This window comes from Nematolebias whitei, chromosome 3, assembly GCF_014905685.2.
Source record: "Nematolebias whitei isolate Nwh7 chromosome 3, NemWhi1, whole genome shotgun sequence".
Taxonomy (NCBI): Eukaryota; Metazoa; Chordata; class Actinopteri; order Cyprinodontiformes; family Rivulidae; genus Nematolebias; species Nematolebias whitei.
In genome coordinates this window covers 6,070,494-6,095,624 of record NC_056500.1, presented here as the reverse complement: position 1 = coordinate 6,095,624, position 25,131 = coordinate 6,070,494, and the positions used below count along the sequence as shown (strand labels likewise).

At 40.5% G+C, this 25,131-nt stretch overlaps 1 protein-coding gene across 1 annotated transcript in view; it reads left to right on the top strand.

Annotated features, from left to right (window-relative positions):
* The first annotated feature begins 2,521 nt into the window (after positions 1–2,521).
* The window catches only part of nos1apa (nitric oxide synthase 1 (neuronal) adaptor protein a), a 207,209-nt gene continuing 184,599 nt past the window's right edge, over positions 2,522–25,131 (top strand). Inside the window, exons 1-2 of the mRNA XM_037697917.1 lie at positions 2,522–2,925; positions 3,209–3,280. Coding sequence (XP_037553845.1) covers positions 2,821–2,925; positions 3,209–3,280 — 177 coding nt within the window. The 5' untranslated portion in view covers positions 2,522–2,820. The remainder of the gene's footprint in view (positions 2,926–3,208; positions 3,281–25,131) is intronic.

Sequence of the window (25,131 nt, the reverse complement as noted above, 5' to 3'; positions counted from 1 at the left end):
AGGTGAATCCCATTGAGCCTCGAGGACTCATTTACAAGAGAGACCTGGTTTCAACAAAGAGTGATGACAACAGTGGACAACAACAACAACAATAGACAGTTACAAAAAGGCATACAGATTTTTTTTTTAATAAGATGGCCAAAAAAGTAAAAAAAACAGCTAGATTATAAAGCAAATGTAGACTGTAATGAAGCAGTAACTGTTGGATTAAAGAGTTAAGGTTGTCTCGTGATTCTTCTGTTTGCTTTATTCAAAACTGCGTCACTAGGCCTGTCACGATAACAAATTTTGCTGGGCGATTAATTGTCTCAGAAATTATTGCGATAAACGATAATATTGTTTGAATTGTGACAATAATTAGTAATTATTGTCAAAGTTAAGAAGAAATGTTGGTTAATTTTTGTGTACCTTTTTTTTGATGGCAGTATAAGACTGAACCGAAGGATGGATAGTGAGGGAGCGAGCAGCGTGTCTCTAAGAAAAATGGGAGGGAGGCCCCTTGACGTGACATGGGTTGTTTTCGGTTCTCAAAATGATGGACGCTCGGTGTGGTTTGAGCTCTTTAGCATAGCATTTTTCACACAAAACTTTTTTTTTTAAAAGCAGTAAACAAGATCTTGGCTTCTTTTTGCAGAGATAAACAACTTTTTACACGAAGGCACGGGTTTCAACCGTGAATTTTGGAGCTTCGACAAGACGGAGGTTTTCTCCTGAGGTCAGCCTGTTAGCTTAGCTCGTAGCTTAGCTTCTCAGCTTAGCTGCTTTTAACGATCCAAAAACACGATTTTGGACGGTTACAATTGATTTTAAAGCAAAAGGAGAAAGGGAGGGCTCAGTGAACCGGAGTTGAACCTTTTGTCATCCAGTGTCTTCAGTAGAAAGAGAGACGAAGAAACGATAAAGCCGATAAATGAAAATGAGGTCGATAATTTTCATTTCTGATGCGATTAATCGATTTATTGTTTATCGCGACAGGCCTATGCGTCACAGTTAAAACAAGAACTGCATGTGGATGAATCACACTGATGAGGCAGATTTAACTACGTTTGAGTGCACAAAATGATCAAAACAGACATCTGGTTTAAAATTTAGCAGCCAGATGCCACTTTTGAGACAAATCCATGTATTCATGTGCTCCTTCACCCTGGGGATGTTATTAGGAGCCGCACTTTGTATCTTTCCAAAGAGGTGATGAGAATGTGAATTTGTTCTGCCCCACTTCTCCTCATCTCACCGCCTGGGACCACTGAACGATGGGGAATGACTCTGCTCCCAGGACGGACAGATGGATGGACGGATTACGCAACATGACAACTAAACAGATCTCCTCCGAGCTGAACGACCACGTTGGTCTGAACTGCACAGAAGACACTTCTATTAAAATTCTATAAATGTGCTCGTAGCGTCCATCAAACACGTCATTCCCTTTTTGTTTGAAACTAGTTATTTCATCATGTCAAGAGTTGTGCAGACAGGGTTATCCAGTAAGGCAGAATAATTTGTAACGTCAAACTTAATAATAAACAAAGTGTTTATTATTTCATGTTAATGTCAAATGGTCATTTAATGACATTTAATCTAAAAAAAGAAGAAAATAAACAAAAAGTGAAAGTTCACATGTGTTAGATGTTTGAGCATCTTGTCGCTTTTGCAACATTATGCAAAAGGAAGAAAGAATTGGGAGTTTCTTTAATCGCTTCAAAAGACACGTTTCTTCCTCACTAATTTATCACTGATGTATCATCAAAAGTTACAAAGCCTAAACTGTGTATTGCTTTAGAGACTAATTGCAGAAAAACAACATTTATATTTGTATTTTTCTTGACTAATTTGAGTGCAGGAGCTACTTCACAGACTGTAATGGAAGAAACAGCCACTAGAGGGAGACATTTGTCTTTTTTATTTTGCTCGAGAAATTAAAACCCACATTCACCTTTTCTTGAACAGAAAACAAGATGGGCTGAAGAAAAATAATAATATCAGGTTGCCATGTGTATTTCATATCAAATCTACTTAATTTACAAACGCATTTAAACAATCAGCGTTGACTGAAGTGTTTTAATAAATCTCAAAATCACAGCCATAAAAACATGAAAACAGACATTATAATCAACATCTGTACATATATGCAATAATCAACTAATTATCTAGAAAGGCTAAGTTGCCAGATTAAGAATAAACAGTCGTTTTTGCAAAGACCAACAAGTTAGTGTTAAACAACTTTTTAGGTTATTCCCAAAGTCAAGGTTTACCAAAAAAAGGTGTCAGTGTGACACCTGCTTGACATTCCTTCCCTCCGTGTTTGTGTACGTGTGTAAGGAGGGAGGACAGAGAGGGCGGGGTGGGGTGGGGGGGTGGAAGGGGGCAGGTACCAGAGGCAGAGCCACTCCTCCTTTGGGCCGCGGTGCGCCCCTGTTCCAATGGAAACAGGTGGGATCCCCGGACTCCTCCAATCAAACCCTCCCTCCGCGCGGCAGTGGGGGTTAGTCCAGAACCGGAGGCAGTGTGGACGCGACCAACTTCCACATTGAACCCAGGAAAAGTCAGGAAAACCCGCCCGTGGGTCGCGGAACGCCGTCCGTGTTTTCCGAGCTGTTACTTCCCCGCGGCTCACCGGAGCGCCGCTCAACTTGTGACCGACTCTTGGCTGCTCGGAGGCGGCAGAGGAGCGTTGCTGCGCCGGGGGGGACGCCTCGCTGCGTTATGGAGCACAGCCACTGACCGGATCTGGGATTATTTCTCTCGGATTACCCCTGTAATTGCCCTGGTTTGGCGCGGCTTTACCTTCTTATGTAGTGGGGATATAATAACAGCTGGAAAATGCCTGGGAAAACCAAGTACAACCTGGTGGATGATGGGCACGATCTGAGGATCCCGTTGCACAACGAGGAAGCGTTCCAACATGGGATCAACTTCGAGGCAAAGGTGACTTTACTCTGAAATGAAAGTAACTCAGCTGAAATGTTTGCGTTTTTCATTTTAGGGTTAGCATTCCTCCAAGAACCACGTTGGTTTTACGCACAAACTCACCCAGAAAACTCCGGGAACTCCACGACTTTTCTTTTTGGAACTGAATGTTTCCAGAAAACTCGATCCCGAGTTCCAACTGGATTATTGCTTGTTGTGTTAGGTTGACACTTGAGCAGTTTGAGTAAACATAAAGTTGTTTTTTCCATCAACAAACCTGTCCTGTGTCCTCTCCCTGCAGTACATCGGCAGTCTGGATGTGACGCGTCCGAGCAGCCGAGTGGAGATAGTTGCTGCCATGAGGCGGATCAGGGTGAGTGGGAATAAAAAGTCCTCCAGAAACGAGTCCCTATGCCATCATCCGGGATTCAGTGGGTTGATCAGCTTAAAAGATATGGTCCAGTCTGGTCAAAGTGTTTTTGTTATTTGGTCTCGTGAACTCTGGGGTTGTAACAGATCCAGGAATCTGTCCAAAAAATGAGCCAGAACATGCGTCAATGTGCAACTGAGCACTTTTTTTTTTTTTTAAGTGCAACAAACGTCTTCATTCAAGAGCAACATCCAGCTGTGGAACAAACCAGACCACTGCTATTATTTCTGAAACCAGCACGACTAAACGACACCTCATTCTGCTTAACGACACTAAACCAAATCTTCTTTAAGGAGAAAAGGCCTAAAAAACAAAACCCACTGTGAGTTTGCAGTAGGACCAGCTGGATGGCAAACACAGTACTGGTTCTAACTCAGTATTTGGGTTAAAACACAACCACTGACGGGGGGGTGTCGTCCAGTGAGGTTTTCTGTTGGGTTCAGGTGTGGATGAAGGAGCTCCAGCCCAGTCTCCACATCTGAACCTCTGAAAACCTCTGGAATGTGATGAAGAGGAAGATGGATGGTCCGATGCCATCAAACCGTTGGGCTGATTGGATTTCTGCACCAGGAGTGGCAAAACGCCCCCCCTCCCTCCCCAACATGGGATTCAAAATCTGTGTTTCTGCACCAAATACTGATTTCTAATCTCTTTCTAAATTAAGTCATTAGTTTTGGTCTGTTCAAATAAACAGAACCTGGTTCTCTTATTATTTAAGTTCTGAAATCACTTCTGTTATTTTGACTGTTTGCCATGTTCTCTAACTCACTTCTCTAAATGATTTTTATCGTTTGAAATTAAGAATACATGTTTTTAGTAGACAATAGAATAAAACTCAAATGTTTTTATGAATGGTGACATAAACAAACAAACAAACAAAAAAAAAAAACAATGATCATTTTGCCGCGGTGTCTTAATTTGTTCCAGAGCTGCACATCTGGTCTTAATGTTGGACGCGTCTTCACATCTGTTGGTTTTGCTCAGTGAAAATGATTAACAGTAGTTTGTTGTTTCTGCACTAATATAATTATTTGTTAAATATTTTAAGATGTTATTTGGATCAGGATGGTGCCTGTGCTCCAGTCGTGCACTTGGCTTGCCTGGCAGGGGGGGTTTGGTCTCCCACGTGCTCCATCACTTCTCTGAAAGTTTCTTTTGAAGTTGTGCATTGGAGTGTCCCCCCCCCCCCCCCCCCCCCCATCCCTTTCTTTTCTCTCTGTGAAGCTATGATTTGCAACTTTTCAAATTCCTCAAAGCAGACCTTATCTCAACGAGAGCCGGTTCGGCTGCACGGTGGAGCAGCGGTGGTTCCAGTTGCACAGAGGTGGAGGATTAGGGTTCACCGAGTTGTTTGTTGAGGATTTCCTCAAACACCACACAGCAGCTCATACGCATTTATTATTTCTTGATGTAGGAATTTATAGCGGACTATAAGGATTGTCTTCTTGTACATTTTCTCTTAAATGATGCACGTTGTGTGTTTGACTGAAACTCAGTCCGGACGACTCGTACTTACAGGGGATTGATCGTCTGTTAGCACAGTTGAGAAGATGCTCCCAGATGCTCTTTTAAAGATGAAAGTTGCTCTCATGAAGTGCAGCAGCTGCTGGCTGGAGAGTGGGCTGTGGTTCGGCTCCTCTAGTGGTTTGTCACTGGTTTGACGATGCAGCGGAGGAAAATCCCAGGTGAAACAGGAAACCTTGAAGCACTTGTGGTTCTGCTTCTTTTACTTTGAGTTATTACTTATTTTGTTTTATGATCAATAACTGACAGTTTTTTTTGTTGTGAAGAACAATTCATGCAACACATCACACGTATCTGCTACAAAACACTGATACCTTTTTTTTTTTTTTTTTTTGCTTAAGTACTTTAGAGAGGCAGTTTTTCTTTACTGCCCCTGAACTTTCTAGTTGTGTTAGAAACCTGTTCGTGAACCAGTTTTTGTATTTATTAACACTGTGATCACTTGAGGCCTAAGGTGAGCCAGCAAAGTAGTGCTGGTTGTCCTGTAGTTACTCGTGCAGAAGAAATGCGTTTTCATGTACGTTTCAGATTTTCTTTGCCAAACCCTGAAGTTTATACGCCTGTACATACTAGCTGAAATTAGACATGTTTGGTGTGTGCATACATTTGGTCAACTGGATTAGCTCTTATATGGCATTTTCAATGTTAGGTTAGCATCCATGCTAATTAATAGAGTTTAATGGCATGTTGTTGGGGAATCCAGTCATGATAATGTATAAACCAGTATTTATTTAACATTAGCCATAATTATTTAAGTTTCTATTTGTTTTTATAATCTTATCGCAGTCCTCTGAATCATAATCAAATTGTGTCAAAAAGTAGTTTAGGCACCTAAATATCCCTGTCCTCAGTATAAAGCCAAATTCACATCTTTTTACAACCAGACTCTTATAAGATTACTGTATTTTTCAGACTATAAGGGGCACTTAAAATCATTTAATTCTCTCAAAAATCGACAGTGAGCCCTATAATCAGGTGTGCTTTATGTATTAATTAATGGCAGCACGATGGCTCAGTGGTTAGCACTGTTGCCTCACAGCAAGAAGGTCCTGGGTTCAATCCCCAGTTGGACCTGTGTGGAGTTTGCATGTTCTTCTCGTGCTTGTGTGTGTTTTCTCCAGATACTCCAGTTTCCTCCCACAGACCAGAAACATGCATGTTGTCTGCCTTCAGGCCTCGAAACACGTCTGTGATCTCAATGGGATCTGCCTGGTTAAATAAAGGTTAATACATTCTGGTTGTGTTTACTGACCTCGAACCGATTTTAAGTGGTTACTGTGAGTGAGTTGCATAAAGTTTGACTTATCGGACCGTTTTGTTTTGCTTAATGCGCCTTATATTCTGAAAAATACACTATATCGTCTTTTTCTACCCTTTTGTCAAAGACGAGCGATCAAATCTAAAAGTTGACTGCGTGCGGTATGTAGATGGCAAGATGGTGTCTTTTTTTTTGTTTTGCCTCGTCTGAACTCTTTTTGCTTCTGCTCACAAACATCTAACAGCAGACATCTCTGCAGGAAGAACTGATTAAAGCTGTGCACTTGTTCACCATATGAGGATTTGATCAGTTAATTTCATTAAAATCACCAAGCCAGATAAAGATTATTGCTGTTTTCCCCATATGGTTACATCACTTTCTGGCTCGTCTTCACAAAAGTGCTTTATGTACACTGTTTTCTGAGATTAAAACAATGTGTATAAAAAATAAAAAGTGTTCACTAGTTAATAAACAAAAACATTAATTTATTGTCTGACATACAGACAAAATTATTTTTGTTCAGTCTCCACGTATTGTGAGATTTTTATTTTTACCAGGTTAAGAATGAAAAAAAACTACATCTTCAGTTGGCATATTTAATGAAATACAGTTTTATTAATAAACAGACAATGTTTTTTATGACAACAGCAACTTTTGCGAGATTCTCTCCTAGTTTTGTCTGTAAGCTGTCGTTTAGAGGCGTTAAATATATTTTTATCTGATAGTCGATTAAACGTAGAGTTTGTTTGTCCATGCAGGAACTGTTTCTGGTGCCAACGCTTCATTTTTTTACACAGCACACTCGTATCCGGAGTCGTAAAAACAGAGTTTACTCACTAAGATGAAAGCCAGTGATGTGACCTCACATTGTTTAAATAAGCTGAGCAAGAAAAATGAGTCACTGGGATTATGGATTCACCTGTCCCAGTTACAGTAACCAAGTTGTTAGTTCATGTAAAGTTTTAAAAATGTGACATCCCATCATCTTAGCTTGTTTATATTTCTTTCCTCGAGACGTCCATGTGCCTTGGCTTATGCAGAGTCAGAAGCACGCCGGCAGTCTGGCAACGAGTTGATGTATGGTGTCATTGTTCCTTGTTGCGTGAGTCACCTGCAAGTCAGTAACTGATAAAGAACCGATGACACAGCAAAGCAGGAAACGGACACATGCTGTACGGAGACGGTACGCTCCGGCAGCATCTGATGGAGTTTAGTGGCTCTGCGCTGATTCCCACACTAATAAATCAAATGTAACACCATCTTATCTTGCGTTTTTGTCGTGGTGTAAGCTGAAATTCTTTCTGAGATTAACATCTTCAAATACATAAAGGTTTTCATAAATTAAATTGACTGTTCTCATTATCTGTGGAAGATCAGAAGCAGCTTAACTGGTTAAAAGAAGAGGGGACCTCTACAGTGAATTAAAGGGATTAATTTGGTACTAATCTGCCTTTGCTGGGTTGACTGCCTGGATGAAGATTGAGCAGCATGGGGTGAGAAGATTAGATGTTTTAGAGGATCTTTATGAGGGGACTGGCGGAGCATGGAGATGTTGCTCAGCTTAGAGGAAGAAATATAACTACTTTTCAATTCATTTTATTTACATAGTGCCAAGTCCCAACAGGCGTCTATTTCTAGGCTGGAGCAGTGGATAGGCATCACAGGGTCAGCCCTCAAAAGATTTAGATCCTACCTCTCTGACAGAAGCTTTTGTGTCAACATCAAGGACTTTAGTTCAGCACCTGCAGCTCTTTGGTGGGGTGTACCGCAGGGGTCCATCTTCGGTCCTCTTCTCTTTTCTTTATACCTACTGCCACAAGGCGCTATTTTCCATAAACATAACATACCCTTTAGTTTCTATGCCGATGACTGTCAATTTTACGTCCCTCTGAAGCACACTGGTGCACATTTTATTTAACCTCTTCTTGACTGCCTGACTGACATCAGGGACTGGATGGCTTTAAATTTCTTAAGTTTTAATGAGAAGAAGACTGAAGTCATGTTGTTTCTTCCTAATGGCACGATCAAGAACCACTGTATCGACTTCTCCTCTAGCACCGTTAGAGAAACAAAAGAGTCACTAATCTGAGAGTGACAATAGACCCTTGCATGAAATTTAACAGTCATGTAAACACAATTGTTAAATCCTGTTTGTTTGTTTTTCAGTTGTCTAAACTGAAGTCCATACTGTCCAAAAATAACCTTGAGACTGTATTACAGTACATACGTTCATAACATCCATGCTCGATTACTGCAATGCGCTTCTGTTTGGAACCAGTCAGACCTCCGTTACACGATTACAACTGGTCCAAAATGCTGCAGCCTGGTTTTTAACTGACACAGGCGAAAGAGAGCACATTACTCCAGTTTTGGCCTCCCTGAACTGGCTCCCAGTTCACTTTTGAATTCAATTCAAAGTCTTTCTGTATGTTTTTAAATCACTGAACAGCCTCTCTTATCTCGCCGATCTGCTGCAGCCATTTGTCCCACAGCGCTCTCTGAGGTCAGTGAATCAAATGCTTCTTTCGGTTCCAGGAACTCATCATAAGCTCAGTGGTGACAGGGCTTTCTCTGTTGCTGGTCCAAGGCTGTGGAATGAGTTACCACTACGTCAGGCAGTTTCACACTCTCATTGTTTTTAAGTCTCGCTTAAAACCCCACTTTTATTCCCTGGCTTTTGACACAGTTTGATTTGTTCTTAACCTGTCTGTATTCTACGTTAGCCATTTAATGATTACCTTCTTCCATTCGGATCTATGCATTTTTATTTTTATTGTATTTTATTTATTTATGTATTTTTAGCTGTGTGATTTGCTGCTGTACAGCACTTTGGTTGGCCTTGCTGTTTTAAGTGCTCTATAAATAAAGTGGTATGGTCTCAGGGCACTGTACAAAAACATTCACATACATTAAAAAAGACCGGTAGTAAACGTTCTCCATCTAAGGAAGCAGCTGGTTGTGTTGAATCTTCACTTCGTCACAGTCTCCCATCTTGAGCAAGCACAAAGGAGACAGTGGAAAGGAAAAACTCCCTTGTGTGGTGGTGTTTTTTTTTTTTTTTTTCTGCCTGGCTGAAGAAGAACCTTCTCCTGTTCAGTAAAAAAAAAAAAAAAAAACTTCTGAGGAAGTTAGAAAAGTTTATATAAAGTCTTCAATTGTATCTGGGGTGCAGAAAATGGCTCTGATTTTTATTAAATAATTTATGAACTTTAAAAGACCTCAAGTGACTGAGCAGCCTTTCAACTTGATGAAATGTCTGATGCAGCTTCACTTTAAGATCAAACTCTAATTATTGTTGTGAAGTGTCGCCATTACCCGGAACAGATGAGTTAAAAGTTGTTGTGAGGTAATTATGCTTGTTTGTACCTTTTGACTTTTAACACTGAATCTCTCTTGAGAATTCATAGAGCATTTAATTTACAATAGTATCTCAGATGTTTTCATTTCTACATTAAAAAGATGTTCATGTATTTTAGAGACCCCATAAACTCAAACTTGTTCTATTTCTGTTTCTACTTGTTGAACTATATGCTGATGATTACTGACTTTATATCACCAACATCATATGTAAAGGCAGAAATCTAAGTATTCAGTCATGTTAGTATTTTTTTATAATGTTATTTATGGTTTGGACAAGGGCTGGGTGATATGGACCAAAATGAATATCTTGATATTTTTACGATAAATCGCAATATACGATATACATCTTGATATTTTTTTTAAATATTGAGATATCGCCCAGCTCTAGTTTGGACTAGTGCTTTAGGCAGTAGAAGCACTGTTGGGTCTGTTGTAGCCTCCAGGTTGTCTCGAAAAATAAATTAGGGTTCCAGTTTCTAAAACCATACTCAAACCCTTTCTGGTTTAGATTTTGTTATTCTAAAGTGCTAAAACTGTATTTTGTCACCTAAACAGGAACTCTGCCTATGACAAAGCAACAACCCTACATGTCCAGGTCTAAAAATAATGGCAATAATAAAATAATAATACATTTGTGGATGTGGATACGAAACAAGCAGCTGGTAGTGACACACTAACTTGTTTTCCAACAGTGCTTCTCATCAGAAGATACCAAGAGGCTGGATATTAAATTTTTGAAAAATAAAAAATCTTTTTAATCTGTAGTTTTGTAGTCAGATATGTCCACTGCTAGGAGATGACTCATAATACCAAAGATGGGGGCTGGGGAGGGGTGAGAGTTACCCATCCAATACAGATGACCTGATCTGTTTCTGGGGAATCATTCAAATCAGGTCAAATAGCAGGAACAACATTGGGTTCTGGTTTATTTTAACAGTCTTTGCCTAGTGGAAATAAAACACCCTCGTAGTTTCAACCAGCCTTTTTAAATTCAGGGAGTTAAAGACGTTGAACGTGCATAATGTTCAGGCTCATGACTAGTCGTCTTATTTGCCATTTGTAAGCTTAACATGATTCTGTGGAGAGAAGTCCTTAATGGCAGGTGCATTATAAAATCCTGTCTCTCTATTTTGTCACCTGCACTTGACACCTCATAAATCAATCATACACCTCCTGTCACATGGAGTTCTTGTGTATTTACTTCTGGATTAATGCATGTTGTCAGTGCATAGAAGTGACACACTGCGCATCCTCTCCCTCATCATATACCACCGCAGGGATATGAGTGAAAACGATGCGTGTTGGAAAGTTGCAGAGTGGGTAATTGTCCTCTACAACTTGCTGAAGTGTTTTAATCTGTTTAAGAGTTACCGTAGACCTAGCACTTCTGGTAAGACGTATATCAGAGCCACCGTTTATGCAGCCTGAAACCAAACGGCAACAGGGCCAATATCAGTTTATTAAAAACTTGGCAAAGGGTGCTGCTGTTTTTTGAATATGTCGAGGTACAATCCTGTCTCACCACATCAACAGTGGAGCAGCAACTCTTCGTGTTTACCACATGAGGATAACAGTCGAGACTGGACGGGTCTCTGAGGTAGGCCTGTCGCGATAAACAATAAATCAATTAATCGCATGATAAATGAAAATTATCAACCTCATATTCATCGGCTTTATCGTTTCTTCTTGTCTCTCTCTTTCTACTCAAGACATCGGATGACAAAAGGCTCAACTCCGGTGCTTTTCAATGACCCCTTTCTTTCATCCATTTTAACCGTTCGAAATTGAGTTTTTGAATTGTTAAAAGCAGCTAAGCTACGAGCTAAGCTAACAGGCCAACCTCGGGGGGGGGGGGGGGGATCTCTGTCTTGTCGAAGCTCCAAAATTGACGGTTGAAACCCGTGACTGTGTAAAAAGTTGTTTTTCTCTGCAAAAAGAAGCTGAGAACTTGTTTACTGATTTTTTTTATTTATTAGAAGCTATGTGTGAAAAACGCTATGCTAAAGAGCTCAAATCACACCGAGCATCTGCTATTTTGAGAACGGAATAAATGAAGAGACAGCCCATGTCACATCAAGGGGCCTCCCTCCCATTTTTCTTAAAGAGACACGTTGCTCGCTCCCTCACTATCCATCCTTTGTTTCAAACATTGTTATACTGCCATCTGGTGGTTGAAAAAAGGTACTACATACAAAACAAATTAAACATTTATTCTTAAATGTGACAATAATTACTAATTATTGTCACATTTCAAACGATATTGTAATTTATTACAATAATTTCTGAGACAATTAATCGCCTGGCAAAGTTTGTTATCGTGACAGGCCTACTCTGAGGGGTAAGGCTGTTGTGTAAAGTCAGGAACAAAAACAAGCTCTGGAGTTTTTATGTTGCCTCTGTTCAAACAGTTCCCGTCACCTAAAATGCCTCAAACTTGACTGAATCATATTGTCAGCATGAGATGTTCTCAGACTCAGATGGGAAAACCTGCTACAATGTGCACACTTTTCCTGTTTTGATTAATAACTCATCAACAATGGTGGACTTTTTGAAGCACGAGATGTTTTCCCGAAATAGGATGAGTCCTGGTCACTGGACCCATTCAGCAGTTGTTCTATGTGTCATGTTGCTCTGATGCATCAATCTCATTGTGATTTTAAGTAACAATATTGTATTTGAAAATGATACAGGATACAAAGTTGTTGGAGTAGTTCATAAAAAGTGGAAATACTTGGCTAGTCTCTCGTAAAACTGCATACAAGCAAAACCCTTAAAAAAAACAGGGTACAACTGAGATTTATGATTTCAGGGAAGCTGTGATCAGTTTTTATTTTTTTCAATCTAGACCTTCAATTGAATAGAGTGTTGCATAAAGCTACAAAAATGACAAAGGTCTTTGTCTCTGAGATTTATTTTGGTTTTGGTTGGAAGATGTGGACTCGAGATGGAAATGTTTTACATCGGAACGGTTTTAAAAATATACAGAAATGCATGTTTAAAATAGAGTTTTTGCACTTTGGTACAGAAAACTAATAGAGGGAAGTGGGGATCTGCTAAGATGTAAAGCGTATTACCACAGTTTTCCAACAAACATGGAGATAGACAAACATGGAAAACCACGCTTTTTCATGAATTTACATATACTTTATTATTCGTAGCAACCAGGATTTTATGTTTAGTTTTGGTTAATTTTCTCCGTTTTCTTCATATAAACAACAACTGATCCTCACTTGGAACTGAGAAAAACAAAAGCTGCTAATATTAACTGGGTGGAGTTTATTTTATTTTTGCAAAAAGAGAAGCGAAAAATATCCCAAATGTCTCCACTTGGACTGATGACCAGGTACAGCTGCCCCTGACAATGTAGGTCCACGATGAACTATTTTAAGTCATTCACACAGGAACCAATCAAACGTCGAAATCCACAATGTGTTCTGTTGCTCCAGCATTGTTGGTTAGCACCGCGCACACAGCCCCTCTCTTCACACAGACTCACCATCTTTACATTCACGGAGCGTTATTCCTCACTTGAGTAAGCCATAGCAATGGAAAAGACAAATGTGGGTGTCATGGCCGCCATTTATTTTTTCAGAGTAACACATAAACTGCTCAACCTGAAACCGGAGCAGCTTTTCCAGAAGCCTCCTTTCTTAATAGTCTTAAAAGATCAGGGATGTAAAAGGTAAACTTTATATCAAGAATTTACGTGTAGACAGATTTTTAAAGGATTTTAACTGTCCTACTTGTTACTGCAGTGAAATCATCTCCATTTGGCTCTTCAAGCCTTTTCACGTTTTATTGTTCAAGCCCTTTTCTTACCAAAGGTCACAGTTGAAAGGTGAAAAAGTGAGCTAATAATGAGCCATTCATGGTTCATTACCTCTCTTTTCCTTTGCTGCTGCTACTTCTGCGTTTCTGTGCGGCACAAGATTGAATGAGTGGATCCACTGAGCCTGATGGGTCTTTCTGTAAATCACATCATTGACCAATTCAGCCTGTTCCCAGTGTCACATTTATCTGTGGAGTTTCCAGTCTGTGTAGTCTTAGAAACCATGTGTTCAAGAAGTGGCTAATCTTTAGCTTTTTTTATTGATCAGCCGGTTGTAAATGCTTTGGTGAGCTGCTGACTTGAAAGATGTTGAACACAAAGCCTGACGGGGCTCGTTCCGAGTTTGACAATCACATTCACTCTCTTTCTTCCGTCCATGAATGCTTTACAGAATGTGATTTAGCTAGAGGCTCAAGCATGCAAGGCTTGAGCACAAATGTTAAGTAACAAAATTGTAAACTGGTTGATTCATTCAGGAGGACACAACCTTTCATGTCAGTGGATTTAAGAAGGCAGTGTGTAGTAGGTTTGAGAACTGACTAGCTGACAAAATACTTGGGTGGAATATTTAGTGTAAAGTGCATCCATTCAAGACTTTAACAAGTATTTTTATTTTGTATTCAAACTCACTTTTCCCTACTAAAGTCAGATTTTTGTTCCCCGTTTGGACGTTGCTATTTACGTGCTCCTGGATCAAATGCATGGACGTCAGAAACATTTGTAATGTGTGTGTGGGGGGTGGGGGACATGGTGGTGGTGGTGTGGGGTAATTTTGAATTAAACATATGCCATTTCCTGCACTCTGTTGTATTTTACATCTACATTTACCTACATCAGAAGACACTTGATTCAATAACTATTTTAGAGAGCAACAAGCAGTAGTCCAGTGCTTCCAATACATTACTTGCCTTGGCAGGATGCTCATCTCTTCTGTCTGTGATTTTTGTCAAAACGAGGGGTGGGAGGGTGTTGATGAAGACGGTGGAGACCGAGAAATCCACACGTACATTGCACGCTGTTTGCACAGACAGTTTTTGGGAGATGACGGCTCAGCGTGAGGGGAAATGGAGCGCTACCTAGCTTTTTAGCTAGCGTGTCTGTATTGCACTGTGCAAGCTTAGCGCTGCATCAGTACCGGTAGTTCTCTACAGGGGTGTGTGGGGGGTGTCGGTAGGCGGGGCGGGGCACCCTACTTGTATAATTTTAGGAGAAACACTGCAGTTTGACCAACAGCTCTCCTTGTGTGAATAGGGCACGTTCCGCTTCTCTCGATCATCCTAGCCCCGCCCCTTCCTGTCAAAAACTGCCCAATCTATCCATCCATCCATCCATTATCTTTACCCGCTTATTCCATTTTGGGTCACGGGGGTCGCTGGTGCCCATGTCCAGCAATCACTGTGCGAGGGGCGGGGTACACCCTGGACGGGTCGCAAGTCCATCACAGGGCCACATAGAGACAAACGAGACAAACAACCGTTCACTCTCTCATTCACACCTAGGGACAATTTAGAGTTACCAATCAGCCTAACATGCATGTTTTTGGTCTGTGGGAGGAAACCGGAGCACCCGGAGAAAACCCACGCATGCACGGAGAGAACATGCAAACTCCACCCAGAAAGGCCCCTGGACCGGGGTTTGAACCAAGGACCTGCTCGCTGAGAGGCAGCAGCTCTACCAGTTGCGCCACCGTGCTGCCCCTGCCCAATCTAATGTAGAGCTAAGCTAACGGTGTGCAACTTAGATGTGTTAGCTAAGATGCTACAGATGTAGCGCTCCACTCCTCTCACACATCCTAACCCCCGCCAACAACTGCCACCACTATTGTGGCGCTAAGCTAGCACTCCCCCTCCTCCCCTGTGAGTGCCCTACAAAGGCAGACGACATCGGGGAAACACTGTATGTGGTTTGGAGTTGTTGTAGGTAACCAGGAAAACCTGGGGTGGACTTTTACTGGTTTGAGTATTCTCCTATTAATCAAGTGAAATGAATTTGTTCACAAAGAAATAAAAAGTAATGGTGAACTAATATTTCTTGTTAAATGTTGGGGGGGCCAAATTAATATTTTTTAACGTCCCCATCACATATAATTGTAGTAATGCCGATTATCAAATGACTTCATGTTGGAGAAGGATAATTTTCAGTTTTAGCTTCAGTTTCTTTTCCATTCAGACATTAGACAACTCTGCTCAGGGTGGAGTTAAAGGCACTTTTGTTGTGAAAAAGTAGCTTTTTCTTATTAGAAACGTATCAAAACACTGCATGCAGGACAGATATCGTCCGTTTAAATTGTTTATTTAATTTTAACTTTGTGCTTTTAGTAGTGGAATTACAAAAGTGTTATTGTCTTACTAGAAATAAGTATGTTTTGTGTTCATGTGGATTGATATTTTATTTTGAGCTACACCATAGGAGGTATGTACCATAATAGTCTCATTAATGCTCGAGTGCCTTTTTGTTCTTCTGATTGTGCAGATGTTTAAAAGGATTTCATTCTAAGCTTTACTGAGTTACTACTGGTTCACTGATCAGTCATGCCTGCTGACTTTTTGTATGTAATGGTTTTGTTTCCTATACATTATTTTATTAGTTTTATAATGATTGTTATGCCTTTGCTTTAAGCCCTTTAGTTACCTTTGCTTTAAAGGTGCTGCATAAACACAGTTAAAAAGAGCGCTAAAGTTAAACTCCACTAATTTCTCTAAGGCTGGATCCAGATTATCTCTGGCTTCAATAAACTCAGTCAAAAGTGCAAACAACATAATTTTAACGGATCAGATCAGGTTAATTGCTTATATTAATTTATTCAGTCAACTGATGCTGGGAGTCTTTCATGAAACTGAAATAAATATGTATTCAGACTCAGATTATTATTATTTTTTTAAATTTTCCATCTTGTCCAAATGTTCAAATCTCTGGGTTCAAGGAGCCACCAAGCCACAGCAAGTTGTTGAACTTCAAAATGTCAGTTCAAAACATGTTGCAAGTGAATCTATGTTGCCTACATTTATTTTATGTTCCAGCCTTGATAAAACGGGATCTTTTGTTTTGTCAGAAGCAGCAGCTGAACTCTGTACGAAGCTGTGGCTGAATAACCTTATCAAACCTTGAGCGTCTTTGAGACTTTTCTGTGGTCCCTTTCCACCAGTTTTAGTTTATTTCCTCATAAAACGTGTGCATTTGTTTCTGTGTCTAGGCAACGTAGCTCCTTTTGGTTGGAGAAGTTTCCCTGGCAAAGCTCAGGACTGTTCGTTCTTCCTCTTTTTAATTTTACCCCTTCTAGCTCCCTGCATCTGACCCACTTCTACTCGTCTACGCAGTCCAAACTTTCATCACCCTTTCCCTTCACCTCTTCATTTTGTTCGTCTCTTGGTATCATTCATTTCTGGCAACCTCCTCTTCCTTGAGCAATATTTTAAGGCTGTCACGCCACCCTGCCCTTCATCAGAGGCTGACTGAACGTTGGCTGATTAACGGCGTCTTTTCTCAGAATCACGAGTGCTTTTCTTAGTCCCTGCTGTAACTGATGGAGACGCCGACTTAATTTGGTCCCTTGTCGCTCATAATTAACATCTGCCGTGCTCAAAAAGCATATTTCAATTGACAGATTTGTTTTGGATAAACTTTTTAATTTTGTAAACAATTCATAACCCACCGAAGAATGTAAAAAAAATCAAATCTCATCCAACTAAATTATTGTGATTATAGAATAGATTATAGTTCTGATAACATTTTTCTAGACTGCAGATTTTTACTGTCCCCTGTTGTGGATCCAAGAAAGGGAATTGGAAATACTCCTTCCATCCATCCATTCATTCGTGCATGTTCTGAGCATAACTTGTAAAATAAGGCAGGTACCGACTTCCATTTCAGTTCAAAATTCAATTCAAAATACTTTATTAATCCCAAAGGAAAATTAATTGTTGTTGTAGTTCATCATCCTGGTTTCATTAAGAGTTGTTATAGATGCTGATGGCTGTGGGCAGGAAGGATCTCTTGTAGCAGTCCGTCCCACAGCAGATCTGAAAAAAACTGGCTGCAGATGACAATCCGTGCATCCAGACCCAGCAGACCTCCCAGTTCTCTTGGGCAGCAGGACCACCCACATGCCGGGCAGAACTTCTCCCTGAGCGATGGCTCTTCCTCCCAGAAGCCTGCTTATCTCCCTGACACCGTGGACAAAAGTGCAGGTGCCGAGGGATGATCTCAGTCCTCCCGCTGTCACGAGCCATGTTTCCCACCACCTTCAAGATCTTGACAGTCAGGCACTCGAGCAACGCCTCCAGGTAGACGGGACTGCATCCGCGGCTCCTCCTTTTCAACTCATTTGGAATTTGGGGCTGTAGTTGAGATAATATTTGAGCTTTGAGATGTTAATCAGCAGCTCCCAGTTGTAGAAAGCCACCTTGTTGCTATGGTTACACATCATAACAAATGTCCAAAGTAAAAATGTTTCAGTAAAAATCCTTCCAGCTGCACAGCATCCAAAACCAGAGGAAATAATCATCTGAAAAAGGCGATCTACATCCAGAAAAAAGAATAATTAATGTTTTCAAAAGCAATATTTCAGACTGAATATAAGATAACTACTCCAACATGCAGCCACCATGAGCGGCACAGCTCTAGAACTAATATGTGTGACTACATCTAGTTGTATGAAAGTTTCCTTTCAAAAATGGGGCTGTCACGTCAGAATCCAAGATGGCTGCCACCATATATGTGTGTGTGTGTTTAAACTGACCACCCCAATTATTTGAGGAAACTGTGCTTTCTATTTTTTATTTATTTATTGCTTTAAAGCGTAATTTTCTCAAATGAATGTGGTGGCCAAAGAACAATCTGGCTCCACCCCCTGGCTTCACCATCACACCTGGCAGTGGATAAAATTGCTCCCTCAGCTCGTCAGGATCCGTCACCCTGCGCTGCCTTGAACAAGAAAAGGAAAAAAAAAACAACTTCTCCACAGTTTAACTCCTTCTCATCTAAATATCTTGCACCAAAAAATTAAGGTTTACTTGAAGTCCCTGTCCAGTCCCAGTTCAGAAAAACACTCATCTCAAAAACTACAAACATTCACTACCTTATTTTTCAGACTATAAGGTGCACTTAAAGTCCTTTAATTTCCTCAAAGATCGACTGAGCTTTATGTATTAATTCTGGTTGTGCTCACTGACCTCGAACCGATTTTATGTGGTACACGGCGCTCAAAAATATGTCAAAATTAACTTGTTTTGCTTTATGCGCCTTTATAATCCGGTGCGCCTTATAATCAGAAAATACGGTATTTAAATCCCTCAGTGACGGGACATCGGCGTGTGACTTGTTCTGTTTGCAATGACATACAACTTTTCTGTAGAAATACTTTTTTTTTTTTTGGTGGCATTTTATTTTCAGTCAGCAATTTCAGGGAGGATTATGTCTCTGCAGATGACAAATAATGAAGTGTGCTTGTTGCTGGTGTAGTCAGGACATTAATTCTGCTTGTGCACGAGGATGATATTTTCCAATTTGAGAAGTGCACACACCAAACCCTCAACCTTCACACTGTCAATGACAAACAAGTTAAATGACAATTGAGTGAATAATCATTACGTCCTCACCTTCTTTTTTCCTTCTACGTTTTATTCTTGCTTGTATCTCTCCTAACTTTGATGCTGTCACTCACAACCCTCTGATTCACTTGCTTTTTGACATTCTCTGACCAGATAATTAATGTGATAGTTTGCAGATGCTGCTGGATTCTCTGCAAGTTATTTTCATAGACTCCATTTATTCCACTAAAGCCATCTGACCCCCCTTTCACCCACACCCATAAATGTCAGCAGTAGGTTATAAAATAGTCCTGGGTTGTGCCCTGAGGTCTGTGGCAAGAGAGTGGCAGGAGGATGTTGGAGTGCTGAGCTGCTTGAGCTTTGCTCTGGCTGCCCTGCAGCATAAACACAAGAGGCTGATGTGGAAAAGATGCTTCTCCTGCCAGGGATGTGAGCGTTTGGAAGGAAAGGTTGACTTCAGACTAACGTCACTGTGTTGTCCATCATGACCACCAGTGATTTGATTATGGCTGAAGTTAAACAAACGGGACATTTGGCTCAAAGAAACTGCTTTTAACAGGCCCGGCAGAGGATAACTCCGTGTATTGTTCTTCATACAGTTAAACAAATGTTTGAAAAACAGCATTTTCAACAACGGAGCAAGTTTGCATGTCTACTGCTATAAACTCTTATGGTGTTTATTATTTATCCGTCCCAGTCTGAATTGTTGGTGAGGAGCAGTTTGGATTCATTTCAGTCAGTTTATTTATTTAGTCTCAAACATCGTCTCAGGGCACTGTACAAAAACATTCACATACATTATAAAATGACAAGTAAAGTTATATGTTTAAGGAATTGCATCAAATCGTCTCTTCGTCGCAGCACACTGACAACGGTGGAAAGAAATGACTTGATTCTAACAGGAAGAAGCCTCCATCAGAACCTGGCTCTGGGTGGAGCAGCCATCTCTCACGTTAACAGGCAGCTCGGTTTACACATGACTTTATTTATTCTTTGCATCCGTTACATTTACGATGAATTGAGTTCAGACTCAGCTACATAACCTGTCACTGTTGTTTCTGAGCATGCCAAGAAATTGTAATGCTTCCTTTAGGGTGTTTTCACACCTGATAGTCCGGTAGATTCGGTTCGATTGGGGACCAAAATTCAGAACATTTGTTTACATGTTCAGCTGGTGCGGTTTGCATTCACACTGCACTGAGTATGTTGAGCCAACCTGTTCCCCCCTCTCGCCTGTGGTGGCGCTGCACCAAGAACTACTGAAGGAAACGACACAACAACCTCAGAAGACGACACTTCTTCTTTGGGCATTCAAAAAACAAAACAAACAAACAAAAATTGTAGAAACGTTTCGTCTTTCATGTGGTACATGTGGTGCGAACAAAATTAAGTATTTTGGATGAAAGACGAAACATTTCTACAATTTTTTTTGTTTTGTTTTGTTATTTGAATATCCAGAGGACCAGACTTAACTTTTTTTTATTTTTCTACCTGGATTATTGAGCATGCATCAGGACACTTCTTCTTTTTCTGGAAATAAAAACAAAAATGGAGTTTTATTTACTTATTTCCCACAATTGATCAAGTCTGTATAACCACAAAAACATCACTGCTTGTGCAAACTGGCATTACTCCCCTGCTGCTGGTGGTGGTCCCCTGTTAGCACTGGGAGGATCAGAGAAGTGTGGCTTCTGTGGTTCAACACTAGTTGTCTGTGGGCACTTTTTAAATAAGGTCATTCTGAGACTATTTCTCAAAGTGAAAAATCAGCAGGAAATTAATAATTGATCTTCACTGAGGCAAAAAAAATATTTACTGTCAATCACAGAGATTTAGAAGCACAAGAAAGTATGTAGGTAACAGAAAGTCTTCGTCTCCATATTTCGGGTGGTGTCTCCCTGGACTGGGACTAGATGACAAATGGAAACTATGAAAGAATCTCCAGGCTGTCTGACTTCTGTGCATTAAATGCTCGCAGTGCTGCAACTTAAGTTTTAAGCACATTCAAAAGATTTGCGCTGCAACTTTTTTCTTTTGAAAGTCGTCGTGAGCATCTCCAACCCATGTGAATTTTGCCGCAGGGGTCTCCAACTCTTCTTCGAAGCATCAGAGCTGTGTTTCAGCACCTGTGGGGAGCTTTCCTTCGCAGAAGACATCCCTAAATGTCTGTGCCTCTCCAGCAGATTAAATCAGAAATGTGGGTGCATCTGCCAAGTTGGGAGTAATTGAGCCGAGGTGGGTATGACATGGGTGGAGGTGGTCAGCAACATAATGTGCACGGCCAAGAACGCACTTCTGCAAGCCGTACACAAGTGACCTCTCAGAATGTTCGTTCGCCTCTCGCTGGTGCCACACTCCGTTAAGACTGCTTTTGAAAATGTACAGATTTGATGAGTATTTCTAAAGAGATTGCGTCACCAGCTTGTCTCCAACAGTCAAGAAGCCACCGCTATGCACCAACTGTTGAAATATCCTGAACATTTCTTCATTTGAACGGTGATGCATTTCAATCCTGATTCCAGACTTGGAATCTAGTCGTGACTGAATGGTCACAAAAATAATAATCTAAGGATTTGCTTTTGTTTTGTACAAGTAGTCCCTCGCTACTTCGCGGTTCGTTTCTCGCGGACTCGCTCCATTGCGGTTTTTCAAAATAAGATTGGACATGACACACAATTGACTGATGGATGGATGAGCCGCATGATTGGCATGGAATTTTTATTTTAAATAAATTATCTTAAAATATTTACCTCCTGCACCTTTGTGCAGCCCTTACTGCAGGATAAACTTCCTGCTGCAGCTGATCAGCTGCTCTCCATGCCGAGCGGAGAAGAGGGCGTGGCCAAGAGCGCTTGCAGGTGGCAAAGAGCAGCGGAGGCAGGGAGCTGAAATCATGACATTCTGTACTATTTTAGCACATTTAGAGTTTAGAAACATTGTTTAGAATATTACAAGAGTGTGGGAAGGGTTTAAAATGCCTTAAACTATGTAATAAAAATAAACTACTACTTGCTACTTGTACTACTATTCCTACCTTGCGGTTTTTCACTTATCGCGGGTCTTCAGGGTACAGATCCCCCTGCGATAAACGAGGGACTACTGTACATTTAAAAAGACATAAAGAGGACACGTGTACGCCATCGCTTTGATTCCATCTTGTTCACCCTGTAGTCTGTGGGACTTGACCGTATAAAGCACACACTCAGTGGTGCTGTGATGTTTTGTACTCATGGTTGTTCCTTGGCTGACCTTGGACCTGCCCTCATCTTTCAGCTCAAGTCTTATTGTTCTCACTGCAGCAGCTGACCTTCATCCTCTCTCCTCCTCAGAGATGTGGCTGCATTTCAATCCTGTAGTCAACCCTCTTGTCTTTATCTGCCTCCGTTGTCTGGATGTACCAAAAATCTACCAAACACCCACCTGCGTCCATTATGCTGCCTTTTTCTTCAGGTTAATCTCTGCTCTTCAACAGTTTTTCCACGTTTTTGCTTTAACATCTTGTGATTTTGAGCCAGACACATTTAAATGCAATTTTTAGGGGGAAATAACGTTTGACAGTGAATTTATTAGCTTTGTTTTAAGCTGTCATCTTTCATGCATCTATGACAGAATAACACTACTTTACGGTTGTTTTTCTGTGAGAATGGCCTCTTTAAATTTCTACTTTCATGCCTCAAAAGCTGTCAGATGTTTCGGAAAAAAATTGGCCTAGCCCAGGAGGAGTATTAGCACACATCTGCCCAACATTACTTCAAATCATTCCCTGCCTTTTAAATAAGCACAGATGAAAGAGAGTTGAGGAAATGGGATGGTGGGGAGGTTACAACTCCAGTGTGCTTTTAATGAAACTTTATCCCCTTCACAGACATTTTCATTAAAGCTGCAGGTTCCCTCTGTCAGTCCCGCTCTCACAGCCAGTGTGGACAAGTTCCCAAACACCTCAACATACAAACAGCTTTTTTTTTTTTACACTTTCATTGTTGTTTGTAGCTTTTTCCTCCTCTGCTCCTCAACTCCACCGCTCGCCTTCAATACGCACCATGTGCACTCCCTCTGCATACATTTTCTAATCAGCAACGTCAAAAAAACAAAAGCACAAATCAAGATTTTGTTTTATAATTTGAAATGATTGCACAGCTCAAACTTTCCTCAGTTGCAAGTCTGGAACACATTTAAATTTAACGCTGCAATTTGAGTTTACAAGTTTATTTTTTAGTAAAATAATTATACACACTGTAATTTCTGGACTATAGGCCACTACTTTTTTCACATGCTTTGAACACCGCGACTTATACATTATAGCATTATGTAAAGGAACATATATCTGTGATATATTATCCATAAATTAAACGGATTCATTCATTTTTCTGGACTGAATAATATCGTGCATTGAAATTAAAATGTAACTTGAGACGTTAATTTTCTTTGACCCATCAAATGAATGCGGTCATTTATTAACAAAATCAAAGTTTAACATCAAACATTTACATTAATTTGGCAAATTGATTTCAACAACAACATAATTAATTAGCAAGCTTTACAATTTAGGAAACCATACGGCCATGATTTCCCTGTATTAAACCAACAGACATTTCTGAAAATATCTGGATGATTTCTGGCAAGATAGAAGGGTTTAAAGATGGGGGATGAAGGAGTTAAAATTGAGAGAGAAGATGGATGAGGGGTTGTTATGTGTCGGTATCAGAACGGCACGCTCCGTTAAGATCCCAGCTTCCTCCTCGGTACACTTAGGTGGTGTAAATCGACTCTTTACCTGTAGCAGGGGTCTCCACTGGTACGGAGTTCCATTTAACGCACCCTTTCAGCGTCTCCGTAGGAACAGCTGTGAATCGTCCGAAGTAGTGACGGTATTCCGTCCGACACAGGTTCACCTCTCGGTTGGGCTCACATGAGTTGTGAGTCCGTCAGAGTTCCACTCAGATGTGGAAGATTTCATAATTCCCACGAGACTCTGAAGAACTCCGGATCATGTCTGGAACTCCTGTTCTCTCCAGCACTTCTTCTGTTCGGTTTGCTCTCCGAACTGAACTGCTCTCCCACCGCACTCGACTGCACTCGACTGCACTCGACTGCACTCGACTGCACTCGACTGGTTTGAACTAGGAAGTGCCGACATTTAAAGAGTTCTATTTCCGGTTCATTTGGGAAGTTCCTGATTGGTCGATCGACCAAACAGGGGTGTGTTTTTGTGACGTAAGAGGTCACTAGAAGTCAGAAAAACAGAAAAATTGTTTTGGAACGGACAGAAGATGTTTTTGAGACGGATGAGAGAAATGTTTAGGCGAGTTGGGGGAAAACAGGTGCCAGCTTCTCTATTTACGTCTGAGAGGATATAAAAACATGACAGTTCGTTCCAACAACTTGTCTTCGACCTCTGACCGACATCACAACTTGCTCATTTCAGACAGAAAATCAGAAAATGCATGAATTACTCCGTAACACATTCTAACTTGATTTCTACTTTGAATGAGGATTAAAAATTCATTAATACTGTTTCACAGTTGATTTAAAATGAGTAGTTCACTTCAACATTTAAAAATGGTTTGAACTAAACACACTTTGATTATCAAGAAATTTGTAAGATAGTAATGATAATAAAAGAGAGTGTTCTTTCAATTGATCAGTGCAGGACAAGAGAAAGTCTCTGGATGAACTTAATCTTGTGTTTCTGGACTCAAATCAATGAAATACAGTTCTTGTCCCAGGAAGGCCCTCAAGGCCAGATTTGACCTAAGGCTTAGTTCACTACAATTATAACATTTAGACTCATCACGCCCGGGTGCTTGCGGGGTGGGTCCTCGTAACTCAGTGAGACTATCTGTATAAATTGGGGATGCACGATATTGGATTTTTGGCCGATATGCCGATATGTTAAAATGTATTTGTCCGATACCAATACCAATACCGATATTTTTCCCCTAGACCTACTTACAGATGCTACATCGCTTTCTCTGCTGTGAAATTAAAATATATTCTGCATGGTCTTTGTCAGTTTAGCCTGCTACCAAATGCAGATGCCAAAAAGGGGATTGAAAATGATGTAACACTTCAACTTGGATAATGTTTAATGGCAAATGTATTCATGACATTTACTCTCTCTAACACAATGACAACACTCGAGCAGTGCAAATTTGTAAATTTTTCACAAATCTAAACTCAACCTGTTCACAAGCAACAAGTGAAAAGCTCATAAGTAGTAGTACATTTATATATATATATATATATATATATATATATATATATATATATATAT